The following is a 15420-nucleotide window of genomic DNA, read 5'->3' on the forward strand; positions in this document are numbered from 1 at the left end:
AATGTGAAGGCAATTTGGACAGTAGTGCGTGGTTGCCCGTTGTAGCACAGCAACATTTTGTTTATACTTCTTACATCAAAGTTTGAGTGGATATTTTGAACAAATTTAAATGGGATCGAGTCCCCGTGTATATATTATGATTAAGGCTGTAGATTAATAGTTGTATAACCTCACTGTAAACACAGAATTTCCTTGCCTCTTCTAAAGCTCTTTGAATAATCTCTGTGATTGAGAGACGTCAAACTGACCTCCACTTAAGAGTTGCTGAGTTGAATTAGCTCATGCACCTGGAGGGAACACATTTATATAGATACATGTGGCTAATGTTCTGAAATTAATATTTCATGAGCCTTAATTTGACATCTCATTGGTAAATTGTTGATGCTCAACTGATTTCTTTTAACCTTAAAAAAAAAAATGTAGGAAGTCTCCATGATGTTGTTGATCATATTTTTTAAGAACAAAGTGTAGTATTGAGATTGTGCCAACAGGTGGCAGAGCACAGAGCTCCAGTTATGAATGAATCCGCTCTGACTGCATGGCTTTAGGCAGCATGACCACAGAAAAATAGACTGACTTCTCACTCCTCGGTACACTGCCGGCATGATGGCGCTCCATTACTCTGCTCACAGCACCGCGGGCGCACACGCACACACATTCATTAATATGCCACGCACGATCAGAGCTTCTGCGCTTTTTTTTTTTATTTTAATAGAAAAAAAGTATTTAAAATAATACAACAGCAAGTATCCAGAAAAGATGACAACAGCAACAAAAACAAACAAAAAAACAAACCAAAAAAAAAAGTGATTAAGTCTGTGTCTCCACGGCAACCATGCATCCTCCCCTCAAGCTCAGCCCAGTTTGCTGCTTCAGTGCCAGCATGTGTATGGATGTGTTTGTTTGTGTGTCTGTATATGAGAACACTGAGCCAAACAGAAATGCGGAGCTATATGGAAAACCTCTGACTGATGCACGTGACAGTCTGCTGGTGAAATAAGGAGAACACAATAATGTGTTTGTGTGATTCATATCAATATGCAGCGGTGTGCTGGAACGGGAGTGTGCTACCATATATACAAGAATAGCCTGCAAGTGCGTGTTAGCGTGGATCTGCCAGATTCTGGTAAATGGCGGAGGATGGATGGGTTGAGACACAGATGCGGTGAATTATGCAGCTTCACTCATTGATTGCTGTGGTGATGAGGACGATAATGGCTTTGATGAGGATACGCTACAATGGAAGCCAAAATAAAACAAACAGAAGAAAAGAACATCGAAAACGGGAAAGATATAACTGAATGATTGGCTGAGGAACAAAGCAAAAAATTTTTTAAAAGGAAAAAAAAAAAAAAAAAAAAAAAAAAGGGTCCTTGACTTCAAGGCGGAGGAGTTGAGTTCTAAATCACCAGCTCGCTCCCTATTCTCTCTTATTAAAATATCCCCAGAATTTTCCCTCTGCCTCCCTCACCCATTCTCTCAGTCTGTCACAGCCCAGGCCAGCCTGACTGAAGGTAGGCCAAATAGTCCAGTGTGAATCCTGGTAGCGTTCGATACCTCCTCTGCCTTCAGCTCCGCTTCTTCTCTGGGCTTCCTTACTTCTCCACACCCACCAAGATGTTCCTCCTTACTGGGCCTCCAGATTTGTGAATTTCTTTTGTCCAATTGCGGGGGCTAAATATAGACGGACAGACAGGAGGACAGATGGAGGGTCGCGAAGCCGCCTTTATCCAGCTCGAGGAAATAACTGTGCCTGACCCGATGGAGGCGAATCCTTCACTCAGTTCACGCGATGTGTGCACATCCGTTACCACGTCGTTCTCCATCTCTCCCTCCTTTCATCTGCCTGTCCCTTCATCACTCGCCACCTCCATCTATCCACCCAGGGCCTGAAGGGGTGAGGCGCTAAGTGAGGAAGGCTGTAGTCTCTGAAGAAAGTTTTCTTTATGCCATTCTCTCTCTCTTTCTCTCTCTCTTTCTTTCAAGCATCCCCCACTCTTTCACTTGTATTTAAAGTATTATCTTTGCCATATGTTCAAAAACTCACGAAATCATACCAACATAAAGTGTCCTGTCAACACCCCATTGGTTAAACACTGATTTAGCGCTCTCTCTCTCTCTCTCTCTCCCTCTCTCTCTCTCAGGCACACATAAGCACACATGTATTAACACACACACACATACACGCACACTCAGTGAGGCCCTCTCTGGGGGTGACTTTTGGGGCCTCTGTGCTATGTCCCATCTTCCTCCTCCTCTTCCGAACAGTAGTCTCGCCCCTGCAAAGAAAGGGAATAGTATGAGAAGAGACAACATGAGATGTGCATCATTGTTTTTCTGCTCTCAGAAAAACTGACTCTGAACTGTCTGCATGCTGCAAACCCCCCCCCCCACCAAACACACACACCTGTTACACCACTCAAATTTCCACCAACCATCAATGACAGTAGAACATAAAATGGTGGATGAGAAGGTGAAGCACTCAGAGGTGGGCTGCAGTGTTTTGTTCCTTCTGTCAAGGTGAGGAGATAACCTAACTGCTTTCCTTTCCTCTGCAGGCCTCCTCTAACGCTCCTCAAAGAAAGTTTCCAAACACAGGCTACCACAGAAGGACAGTGAAAATCTGTTGTATAAAATAAAGTACGTTTACACAAGCACTAAGCTTAAAAACTACAGCGCAGTACTGCAATGTGCAATCTCCACTTTGTACTACTTTATAGTAATAGTACTTTTTAAATAAAAAGACCTTTAGTTCTCAACTTTTATTTGACAGATTTTTTTCCAGATTTGCAGACTGCACTCATGATGTTTTGATTAAACCACCAGACAGTTGGTAAAGTAATTAAACCTCCATTAATGGGTTTTATTTTTGAGCCACATTAACATATTATGATGTGACAGTATTTATACGAGCAAACAGCAGCCTACTAACAATCCATCATCTAACCCTATCCATCAGATACTGTAGCAAGTACCATTATCATTCATTTGGAGTTGTGTTTTTGGTCCCCCTCATAAAAGTTACTCCAATATTCACTGCCATTTCTCATTTGTTTATCTCTCTGCTAACTTCTGAGCAAAAGAACTGATTTATAGCACCGCATTAAATCTGTGACATGGTTAGAGTGTAGCTTTCCATAAATCTAACTACACACTGCAGTGACCCAGAGCATAACAAGTGTGATAGGACTGTTAGGTGGTAATATCTAGTGTAAACACTGCATATCTATCAGTACAGCTTGTCTGTTAAATTTTAGGTCCCAGTCACACAGGCCTAGAGTCTGGCAACCAGGGAAAAATCTGTATTTCCCAACCGGTTGGAGAGTGGTTGCTGTCAGTCACTAGGTATACGTGCTGCACCGAACACTTTGTTGTGATTGCTTTAGTTGCGCGTAATTTGCACGGAAGACACCAACTTGTCTGCAAATACTGGCCAACTACTCGCCGAGTGGTAGTGAAACTGGAACAAGTGTGACGCAAACCGGAAATGGTGAACTTTACTGCTGCAACCAGCACATTTCAAAAGGTGCAATTTTTACATGCAACACCTGGAATCAACTCCAGATCTTTTATCTACTTTAGTTGTCATAAAATAATAACAGAACAGGCCTCACCTGGCCATCAAACTGTTTGTCAGTCAATTGTCTAATTAATTTTGAAAATGGGGGACTGGCTACATCGCTTCAATTAAAGGTGAAAGTCTGTATTTCAATCACATTGTGATTTCATGATTTTAAAATCCACTGTGGTGGTGTACAGAGGTAAAAATTTTATAGTTTATAGTTAATTTTTTTTAGTTCCATTGTCCAAAAACCCAACTGCAGCTGTATAATTGAGGGACAATGAAGGGATCCCTTTCACATTACACGTGATTGTATCCATGCCATAAATGTATATTCTAATCCAAACAAAACAAAAAAAAAAAAAGCTGTGTTTCCACTTCAGCAAACTTTTACTATGCTGTGGCACTGTTACATTTCCTCACCCACATGTTTAAAGACAGAGTTGAAAATTTAAATGCATCATATTGAAGCTGAATTGAGCCATTACTCATTTCACTTGGATGGTTCTGACTGTTCATGAGCTCGCAGTGTAATTCAAGAGGCAGACGAAGAGCAGCAAGTGCTCATCACTGCAGCGATCACCTGTTCCTCCCCCTCACACATTTGGAGCTCAGCGTTGAGCTAGTAGGCAGAACGACAATGTGGACTAATGGATGTTGTTGCTTGCACTTAAAAGTTTAAGACCCAGCCACTACTTTAAATGCACACAGACTCACTCCCTGCACCTCCTTCACCACAACCCCTCCCCTACAAACCCCACTTCCAACCTTCAAGATCATGCAACCCCCTTACCTTCTCAATCTTCTCATCCAGCATCCTGAAAAATTCCTGCTGGCTTTCTGACGTGTGAATACTGAGAGGGAGACACAAATGGAAAAGTTAGAGAGGGGGGGAGAGGAAGTTGCAGGATGGAGATGAGAAGGAGAAAGGAGGCAACAAATACATCATGAGAATTTTCCATTATAACCCCCCCCCCACCCAACCCCACCCCAGCCCTCCACAGCACAAACACTCACGTACGCACATATACGCAGTCACAGACACGCAACCCTCACTGCAGTGTGAGAAACGGTTCTGTCTGGAGGAATTTAAGTATTCATTTTAGAAAGAATTGATGCAGTCTCTCACCAAAAGGCTAAAGAGTCTGCAAACAGCAGCAACCATTATATATACACACTCACAGAGGCTCATCAACATGTACACAGTCAAGGCTGGCCAAGAGGCAGGATTACAAAAGCCAGATACAAAATATCACTTACTTCACACGCCATAATATTAACATACTACAGTGACAACTTAATGGATGCATTATGAAAGGGTCAGTTCAGCCAAATTCAGATGCCTTTAAATTATAATTTCTGTTTATATTCCTTAGAACTCATTAAAATAAAAAGGGTCCAGGCTGAATTTCTGTGAAATAAAATTCAGATTTTGTTTATTTTTCTTACAAAAAACATTATTTCAACTTAGCTTCACTCCATATTTTTCCAGGTCCCCTCTATACTGGCTATATGCCCCCCCCACACACACACACACAGAGTTTGAGAACCGCTGGGTCAACAGTTGAGCCTTAAAAGCTCATTTTTAACCTTGAAAACAGCTGTTGTTCAGAGTGAGGTCTAGTTACTGCGACAGTGTTTCTTCAAAGGCATGTGGCTGCTTCGAATTTTTTCAAATATTTTTTTCAGCGTGGGAACAGAAAGAGAAACCAAAACTGTCAGACTGGTTACTTTAGTAGCAAAATAAAGATTATTATATAATGTAATCTGAGCAAATGGTACTGTTGCCAATATTTGTGATCATGTGTTCAAATGATCACAGTTGCCCATAAAGCATAGATCATATTATTTATTCATTTCCACTGCATGTTTACAAGATTAAAGCCCACTACCAATGACTTACTTAGATTTGATGTTTGGTGCAGGAACCTCTTTCTGCTGTTTGCCCTTGTGCTGGACATTACTCTTCTCCTGAAAACACAAACACATCATTAGTTTTCATTATCAGATGATGAGTTAAGATGATAAGTTTAAAACAAACGAGTCATTTCAACAAACAGTCGCATCACTGGAAGCAAACATCACATCAAACCTGAATTATCAAATTACATCCTCACCCAGATGGCACCGCATGACAGTCATAGGACATGGGGAAGAGCTATAATGCATGTAGGTCTAATAAAACTGATTATCAGATCTGATGAAGCTTGATCACCATGCATGAGTTTCCGTCAAGGGTTTTGAAAGCAGTGTATGCAGTTTTCTGCTCTGTCTCCAGTGATTCTGGCAAACCAAAGGTAATGGTAACATGCATTTTCCACCTCTGAGTGTCTTTCTGAGGATTTCTTTCTGAGAGAAAACAGTTACAGTAATGACACAAATATTGGTTAGACCACAAATGGTGGACAGACAGGACGCTTACCTGGCTATGTAAAAATGCAGCATGGGTCTTGCAACAACTCATTCCAAAAAAAATAAAGAAATAAACCTACACCTGACAACACCCTGGTGAACAATATTAAGTCAGCTCCTGTCTTGAAAAAGAAAAAAATGCAATAATTGTATTTACAACAAATATCTAGTGTCACATTGTTTACACGAAGCCCACACCAGAGTGTCAAGCATATTGTCTTATGGCTTCTTGGAAAATCTCCACTTTTCCTTTAGTACTGCAACAATCTGCAGTTGTTGATTTGTGGCAGTGTGACACTGCTTCTGTTTTTCTAATGAGGATTTATTATACGGTCACCATTTCAAAAACTTGTCAGGCAGACCTGATTTACAGAAAAACCAAACTGGCTCTCATGGTCACTCAGACTTTTCAGTCGTTTAGTGAGCTGAACTTCAAAAGTTTCACATTTTGAAGAATAATGTATCCAAACATTAATGTGTAGGAGAGAAGCGGCTTTGCAAAGTTCTGAAGAAAAATGGCTTTTCCAGTCATGATGTAATACTTCTTTGCATCACTAAAGACCTAAAAGTTTTTCAGGAGGGAGTGAAACCAACCAAGTGATCAACCTACATTCCACACACATTTCATGTTGTCTCTACCTGCATGTGAGGCAACTTGTGTGTGTTTTTGTGTCTTTTACGCTAAGACAATGTGTGTACGTGCAGACCGGTGAGTCTGACGGAGCCGCCTCTGGACACAAACACCAGCCTGTTCACATCGGTTGATGGACTGTCAGGAAAAGGTCTGCGAGTCTGTGAGCCGATGACAGGCTGTCAGTGGATGTGGTGTGTGTGTGTGTGTGTGTGTGTGTGTGTGTTCCTCTCACCAGGTTCTCCTGGTTGCGTGCATTCACTCGGTTTTCATCCCCTCTCATGTACTTCACCTCTTCCACTCCCTTCTTGTATTCATCTGAAAAGAGAGAGAATGAGGCATGATTAAAGCAGGGAGGGAAAGAACAATAAATTGCATTTATCAGGAGAAGAAACACTGACCAAACTCCTTTCATTCGTCCTGTACAGCAGAAATAATTTAAGTATGCCATATCAGCGTTACTGTAAACTCACTCCAACAGCAACATGGCCAGCGACTATTCCATTGATTCTTGTTATAATTTGTTCAAGGTAATCTGATAACTATGACCTGATCCAGTGCATTCAAAAGCGGATATGACAGCTGAGGGATAAATAGCAGGACACAAGTTTCCATTTTAGCTACAGCAACTCATCTGTGGAGAGAGAAAGCAACAAAGGGGAGACAGAGATGTGAAATACGAAGAGACAAGGGGAGGAAAAAAAGAAAAAGAAGTGATAAGAAGGAGTAAGCTGAAGGGGATTAAAGATCAATTAAAGCTGTCCATGAAGCTTCTAGGCTTCATGGACAGCTTAGATACTTAAGACAGTTAAGACAAACTTAGCAGCAGCAAGAGTGTTGACTATCACCAAACACTACAACCATCTGCTCAGTCCAACCACTGCACCAAGTGTCATCGGTCCAAACTACAGCTCAAAATCAGAGCAATAATCATCCAAAGTTATTTTCCTAATATTGGCTGAGCAACGTGTAATTAACCCAGGAATGGCTGAGATATCATGACCCACTCAGTCTGTCAGCTCGCAGGAATGAAAAGGGTGTAAACTCCATATCACCGTATCACTCAAGAAAAACAAACTACCCAGCATGCTTCACTTGCCATGACTAACTAATGACAGCTGATCTAGATTGTAGATTTTATCATTAAATCCATAAAGAAATATTATAGTCCATTATTGTTTTTTGAATCCATTCACATTAATGAGTCTTTTAAAAAAACAAAAAAACAAAGTTAAGACAATGTACAGTCCTAGTATTACAAATTCTACAGGCACAAACTCCACAGTGCTTTTGCGCTTGTGGTTAATAAAATGTATGATAAAACGGTTATGGTTATCATTTCATTAATGATCATTAATGTCCAGTGATGTGGGCCATATTGAAATGGTTTTAGTATTAATAGTACCTAGACCTAAACAACCTTCAGAAGTGCTCATAAAATGCTATAAAAATGAAACTGACTTGAAACGGTATGTACAGCACATTTACGTAAGACCGAACCCCGCCTAACCTTGAGCAACACTCCAAGCACGCTGGCATTTCTGCTAACTCCCTCATTGACCGATATTTAACTGATATATCAGCTGAGATGGTGATAAATATGCACACAGAAATGCAGAACCCTTGGGTTTATCTGTTATACACTTTGTATTTTGCCCTTGCACTCTCTCAGCGGTGTCTGTCTGTTGGTATGTTGATCCACATGTCTGTCTGTGCCACTTTGTACCCAGCCGTAGGGTTCACCCGTCCCTCTGCTCAACTGCTCACCTGATGAGCGTTTAGGCGCATAATCACCTGTGTTTTCACATCGTACACGTGCTTGTCTGCAGAGCCAAACATGGCCTGTATTCGGTAGCTGAACAGCACTTATTTCAAATAATTTCTGAAAGAAACAAAGAGGGAAGCTGGCAGAGATTAAGAGAAAGAAACAAACGCCAGCTCCTTTTCTGCTGTTTGTCTCAGGAATGTAAACGAGTCGGAGCAAAGCAGCTCCTGTCTGAACATGCCGACACGCGCACACACACACACACACACAGACACACACACACACAGTGCTGTAACACAGCACAGGCTCACCAAGCTTAGATCTGCTCTGTAAACATAAGCACATACAGTGCTACTGTAGGAAACAGAATTAAGAGCCATTTCCTATCTTCTCCTGATGGCAGAGGGGCAACAGCATCAATTTCAAGCTATATAATCTGTAGTCTAAGGGAGATACAAATGAACAGAGGGGTTCAAATTAGCTGCAGCTCCTGGCTGTACACTAAATCAACCTAAACTCACATTTTCAAGCAAGAATTGAGGAAAATGTGATCCTATCCTGCAGCCCGACAGGTTAAAGTGTCTGAATGTTCTGCTTCTGTCACAGAATAGTAGCTTAATGTGACGATAAATAGCAGTCAGATCAAAGTGACCCAGCTTACACCAATCAAGAGTCATCACATCACAGACTTTGCTTCAATTTAGATAGGAGCAAAAAACTAGTCATGCTGCATGGGTTATATATGTGAAGTGTGTGTGTGTGTGTGTGTGTGTGTGTGTGTGTGTGTGTGTGTGTGTGTGTGTGTGTGTGTGCGGCAATCATTGTCACAAGAAATGACATGGGTGTTTCGTCACACCGATGCTGGGCTCGCTTTGGGTGAGAGGGAGGGAAACCGTCAGAGGAAAGATGAAAGGGAACAACTATTTTGAGAAGCCGTGATTTTGTGATGTGGACATCTTTCTCATCTCTGATTACAGAGCGGGGCTCTGCTCCGACCTTAAGGTACCAACAGTCACTGTGTGTGCTGCGTGAGAGTGCGTGCATGAGTGTGTTTCTATTTCAGATAAAGCTGTGTCTTTGAATCAGCACGTTTGTCATTTCATGCAAGTGCAATGGGTTTTTTTTGGTATGAGTCATTTAAATAGCCTTATTTAGCCGTGTGTGTGTGTGTGTGTGTGTGTGTGTGTGTGTGTGTGAGAGAGAAAGAATGTGTGCGTCTGCTCTCATAGCTCTAGCTGGCCCGCCTGTCCTGTGGCTATGTCACTCTGTCCTTCCTGCTGTGTGTCCTCCCTCTCAGTCAGCCTGGCCACAAGCCATCACCAGTCTGGTCATGACATTTACACCTGAACACGAACTTTCATTTCCAACAGACGCACACACAAACAACCATTCCAATCAAATGGGGAAAAAAGAAAAGAAAAAATTAATGTCACGCCTCTTGCTGGCAGGGATAAAATGATGAAGAACAGGAAAAGAATGATCTCAAATAGTTAGGTTATTACTGCAAGGCCTGTTTACCGGTGACCTTGTCCCCTGCTGAAGTCACTGACTTCAGTAGGGGGCAGTAGTTTGAGATAATTTGAGCTTTGTGACATGGCACATTATCCTGCTGGAAGCAGCCATCAGAAGATGGATAAAAGAATGGACATGGTCAGCAACAATACTCAGACTGTGGGGTTTAAATGATGCTCACTTGTTCCTGAAGGGTCAAAGTGTGTCAAGAAAATATCTCCCACACCATTATAGATTCTGACCCTACCATCTGAATATTACAGCATAAATCAAGACTAAATACACCAGGCAACATTTTTTCCAATCTGCTATTGTCCAGTTTTGGTTAACCTGTGCGAATTGTCACTTTAGGTTCCTGTTCTTAGCTGACAGGAGTGGTTTTAGCTGCTGTAACCCATCTGCTTCAAGCTTTGATGTGCTGTGTGTTCAGAGATGCTCTTCTGCATACCTTGGTTGTAACAAGTGGTTATTAGAGTTGCTGTTGCCTTCCTGAGAGCAAAGCAGCCTGATCTTTGACCTCTGACATCAACACGGCATTTCTGCCCAGAGACCTGCAGTTCCCTGTATATTTCCTCCTTTTTGGACCATTCTCTGTAAACCCTAGAGATGGTGGTGTGTGGAAAATCCCAGTAGATCATCAATTTCTGAAATACTCAGACTAGCACCAACAGTCATACCACATTTTTTCCCCTATTCTGATGCTCGGTTTGAACTTAGCAGGTTGTCTTGAAAATGTCTACATGCTTCAAGTCATTGAGTTCCTGCCATGTGATTGGCTGATTAAATAGTTATATTAACCAACAGTTGAACAGGTGTACCTAGCAAAGTAGGTAGTGAGTGTATGTTTATTGAGATTGGGAGGTCATGGCTGTGAGTCAGAGCCCTTTACATGTTAACTGAAATGCCAAAAAGATATCTCTATATCTCAGGTCTGACTAATACTCCCCCACATTATGACTAAAATATAAAACTGATAACCCAGCTAATAAAAACTAGTGATTACTTATCAGTCAATAAAGTAAGACTTTAATCAGAAAGTGCAGACAGAGACGCAGGAGACGAACATTACAACAGGTGCCAGTATCTGTACACAGAAGACATTAAAAATAGTGATTTCTCTCAAGTTTAAATTAATCAACTAATAGCGTATGGCCAATAGCTGTATCAGTCAGCTATGTTTGTCACTGTCAGTGTCATTAAAACCCTTTTAGATTATAGGAATCTAAGGAAAGTTTCAACTGTATGAAAACAGCCAAACTTAGTGTTGCATTAAAAAAAAAAAAAAAGACATTAACTAGAAGTTGCAATGATTCAGGCCGGGACAGCTTCTCAAAAATATCTAACACTGAGACAGATTATGGTTGGTTTTTTTTAATGAAGGCTAGCATCTACTCTATGGTGGTGACAGAGTTACAAATAGAAAAGATTAGCACAGGCTGGCTGCACTAGCTTTTGAATCCATCTGTGAGTTGAACTGATGCATTCAATAAGTAAACCTTAGTGTGCAAGCACGCCTTTCAGAAGTCTTAATACATACCGAGGATTATAGAGAAACAGTTTTTCATGTACATGTGGAGAGGGTAAACACTTCTTAGAATGCAACTCCATGGAAAAGGATATGCTGGGTTCACAGTACCTTGAACCAGCTCTAATCATAGAGCCAAATAAGATACACACACACATACATTCACAATTTAATACACATTTCCAGCCCCATATTTTTTTATTGTCGGGCTCTAGAGTAACTTTGTGTGATTCACAGTTCAACCTAAACTTTATCTATCTTATAGCGGACCTTAGTGCGGCCCCTCATTTCATCCTTTAAACCAGCCTTCTTTCTCATTGGCTGCTCTTCACAAACAATTTCAACAGCAGGTGGTTCGTGCTCCTGTACTCTTCTGCACCATGTTTAGTATGATGAGCAACCATTTCAACAGTAGAAAATAAGGGAAAGCAAAATAGGGCCACTTAATGTGTGCAAACATGTACTGCACTGCATCTGAACTAGTCTGTGCATGACTGTGTGTTAGTTTCCTCTTAAGTTCACTCCTTAAATCAGAGGTGGAGCTTGTAGCTTCTTCTGAAGATCACACTGAATGAATCAGTTTATGCCACCACCCCCCACCACCCCACCCCCACTAAACACAAATATCTTTTTTTCCAGTCATACCTACAAGCTGCCTGTAGAATCATAGTTAACCTCTGCGCTGCCTCCAAGCCCTGTATTACAAGTCAAGTTCAACATTTAACCAGACATCTGCAATCAGGCTAAGGGGTTACACAAAGGTGGTTATCAATTCAAGTAAGCCCCTGGTTTCCCAGTCTAGCAATGAGCACATTTACATAAAGGAGGTGGTGCTGGCAGTGTAAAATTAGCCAGAAACACAGACAGGTCTACTGGCAGCAGAGCAGATGATTTTACAATGGAAGATTAAAACTAATAATATTAGAAAAATACGAAGAGGTGAAAAACATGAATATGGAGACTGAAAGTATCATTGCTGCTGCAGACAAATCCGCACAGCATGAGTGTCTATAACAGGAGAAGTACAGTACATAGTATTAAAAGCTCTGTATGAATGTGTGTGTGTGTGATTTTAGTCACCAAGACTAGAAAAGAGCTAGTATATTTGTAAAGTTTAACCTATTTGAAGGCAGGAAGGAAAGCAGACTGTGTATGACATGGAAGAACATGACAGATTACAGTTGAGTATTCCATTAAAAATTATATTTAGATGTGCATAAGACAGTTTTAGTTTTTAATCTTTCAGCTGCAGCCCTGCTGGTGTTTAACAGTCAGAGCAGGTAAAGAACAAGTATAAAAAACAGAATCCAAATGTCAGCTTAGTCTATAATGCAAATTTGATATAAAGGTCAACAAGGTGCCTTGTTTTATGATCAGATATTAGGCCTTTTAAAAAGGGATAAAACTACAGTCAACAGGAAAACAAAAAACAAACAAAACTTTCTGTAGAAGTCACTGGTTAGTAGGTGGTAATTTCATACCTGTTGATCTGTTGTTTCAAACACAGCAGAAGTTATCATTGCGATGTATACCATCAAGATATGAACCGCCTTCATAATACTGACAACTTGGATTTAATCCTGAAGTTACCTCTTCTTCATCTGCCTCTGTGTCACATCAGCCCTCTGCAAGTCTTCCTTCTGTGGTCTCTTTTCCTCCTGCCTGGAAATTCCATCTTCAGCATCCTTTGTGCAATATATCCACTATCTGCACATGTCCAATCCATCTCAACCTTGCCTCTCTTACTTGGTCTCCAAATTGCTAAACCCGAGCTGCCCCTCTGATATACAGTACCAGTAAAAAGTTTGGACAGACCTTCAAATTTTTTCCCCCCATTATTTAAAAACTGTCTGCATTGTAGATCAATACTAAAGGCATCTAAACTATGATGAAATACATATGGAATTATTTAGTCAACAAAAAATAGTGTTAAACAATCCAGAATATGTTTTATATTTTAGGTTCTTCAAAGTAGGCACCTCTTGCTTAGATGACAGCTTTGCACATCTTGGCATTTTCTCAGTCAGCTTTATGAGGTAGTCGCCTGGAATGGCTTTCAGTTAACAGCTGTGCCTCGTCAAGAGTTAATTTCTTGAATTTCTTGCCCCCATAATGTGTTTGAGATCATCAGCTGTGGTGTGAAAAGGTAGAGTTGGTATGCAGTGAATAGCCCTATTTGAGTAATGTTCTAATCCATATTATGGCAAGAACTACTCAACTAAGTAAAGAAAAACAACAGTCCAACATGACTTTAAGAAATGAAGGTGATGAAACTGGTTCTCATTAAGACCGCCCCAGGAAAGGAAGACCAAGCGTTCCCTCTGTTGCACAGGATAAATTCAGTTACCAGCCTTAGAAACCACAAGTTAACAGCACCACAGATAAGAGCCCACCTAAATGCCTCACAGAGTTCAAGTAGCACACACATCTCAGCATCAACTGTTCAGAGAAGACTTTGTGAATCTGGACTTTATAGTCAAATTGCTGCAAAGAAGCCTCTTCTAAGGAAGAACAAGAACAAGAACAGGAAGAGAATGGCTTGGGCCAAGCAACACAAAGAATGGACACTAGACCAGTGGAAATCTGTCCTTTGGTCTGATGAGTCCAAATTTGAGATTTTTGGTTCCAAACGCCATGTCTCTGTAAGACACAGAAAAGGTGAGCGGATGGTTCCTACATGTGTAGTTCCCACCGTGAAGTATGGAGGAGGAAGTGTGATGGTATGGGGGTGCTTTGCTGGTGACACTGTTGGCGATTTATTCAAAATCTAAGGCACACTTAACCAGCATGACTACCACAGCATCCTGCAGCAACATGCCATTCGCACTTGGTTCGCACTTAGTGGGACCATCATTTGTTTTTCAACAGGATAATGACCCCAAACACACCTCCAGGCTGTGTAAGGGTTATATGACCAAGAAAGAGGGCGATGGAGCGTCGCCTCAGATGACCTGGCCTCCACAATCACCTGATCTAAACCCAATTGAGATGGTTCGGGATGAGTGCTCAGCACCTCTGGGAACTCCTTCCAGACTGTTAGAAAACAATTTCAGGTGATTAACTCATGAAGCTGATTGAGAGAATGCAAAGAGTGTGCAAAGCTGTAATCAAAGTAAAAGGGGCCTACTTTGAAGAATCTAAAATCTAGAACATATTTTGGTTTAACACTTTTAAGATTACTATATAACTCCTTACGCGTTCCTTCATAGACTGAATGACTTCAGTATTAATTTGCAATGTAGTGAAAAAAATAAATAAAAACAATGAATGAGAAGGTGTGTCCAAACTTTTGACTGGTACTGTACTCACAACTATTACTGTCACACCCAACCAAGTCTTAACATCTTCAACTCTGCCACCTCCACCTCTGCTTCCTGTCTTTTTGTCAGTGCCACCATCTCCAAACCATACACCATAGCAGGTCTCACTACTATCTTATAAACCTTTCCTCTCACTTTTGCTTCATGGTACAGGCCTCTTAGCAGCAGGGTTGCATGTCAAAAAAGCACTACAGCAGTGATAATGATGGATGTGCAAGTGCCAGCCTCACCTTCGGGTTCCATATTTCTCTTTCAAGCCCAGGGATTGAACCTGTGACCTTCAGGTCTATGTACTGCCCTGAAGAGGATTTGTTTTCACTCGGCACCCAACATAAACAGAAACTGTATCTGTTGTGACTTTGGGTTGTCATTTCTGTTTTGTGTCCCTTGAGGCTGAAGAGAGAACTGATGGCCTAATTAGTTAATTCAAGAATGCAACTGGTCTCTTTTTTCATCTGGGTATGCGATAATTTTTCCAAGGTCTGAATGCTCACTCAGCAGTCTGATAAAGAAAGCCCAGCATTTTTTTTTAAGCACCTACATAACAATAACTTCTGAGCAATTCTGTTTTACTCCCAGGAAGTAACTGTATTCATCCTCATACAAGTGTTTTGGATCAGATCAAAGAAAAGAAAAAAAAAAAAAATCAGCAACCAAAACACTGAACCTGCTCTCTCCTACAATTTCCTCTGC

At 41.1% G+C, this 15420-nt stretch overlaps 1 protein-coding gene across 1 annotated transcript in view; it reads right to left on the reverse strand.

Annotated features, from left to right (window-relative positions):
• Nucleotides 1-685: 685 nt before the first annotated feature.
• LOC115779437 (uncharacterized protein C1orf21 homolog) overlaps nucleotides 686-15420 on the reverse strand; it is a 31076-nt gene continuing 16341 nt past the window's right edge. Inside the window, exons 3-6 of the mRNA XM_030728105.1 lie at nucleotides 6841-6923; nucleotides 5466-5533; nucleotides 4356-4416; nucleotides 686-2279 (exon numbers count right to left, since the gene is read on the reverse strand). Of these exons, the coding sequence (XP_030583965.1) occupies nucleotides 2235-2279; nucleotides 4356-4416; nucleotides 5466-5533; nucleotides 6841-6923 (257 nt within the window). The 3' untranslated portion in view covers nucleotides 686-2234. The remainder of the gene's footprint in view (nucleotides 2280-4355; nucleotides 4417-5465; nucleotides 5534-6840; nucleotides 6924-15420) is intronic.

Source organism: Archocentrus centrarchus, chromosome 4 (genome assembly GCF_007364275.1).
Source record: "Archocentrus centrarchus isolate MPI-CPG fArcCen1 chromosome 4, fArcCen1, whole genome shotgun sequence".
Classification (NCBI taxonomy): Eukaryota; Metazoa; Chordata; class Actinopteri; order Cichliformes; family Cichlidae; genus Archocentrus; species Archocentrus centrarchus.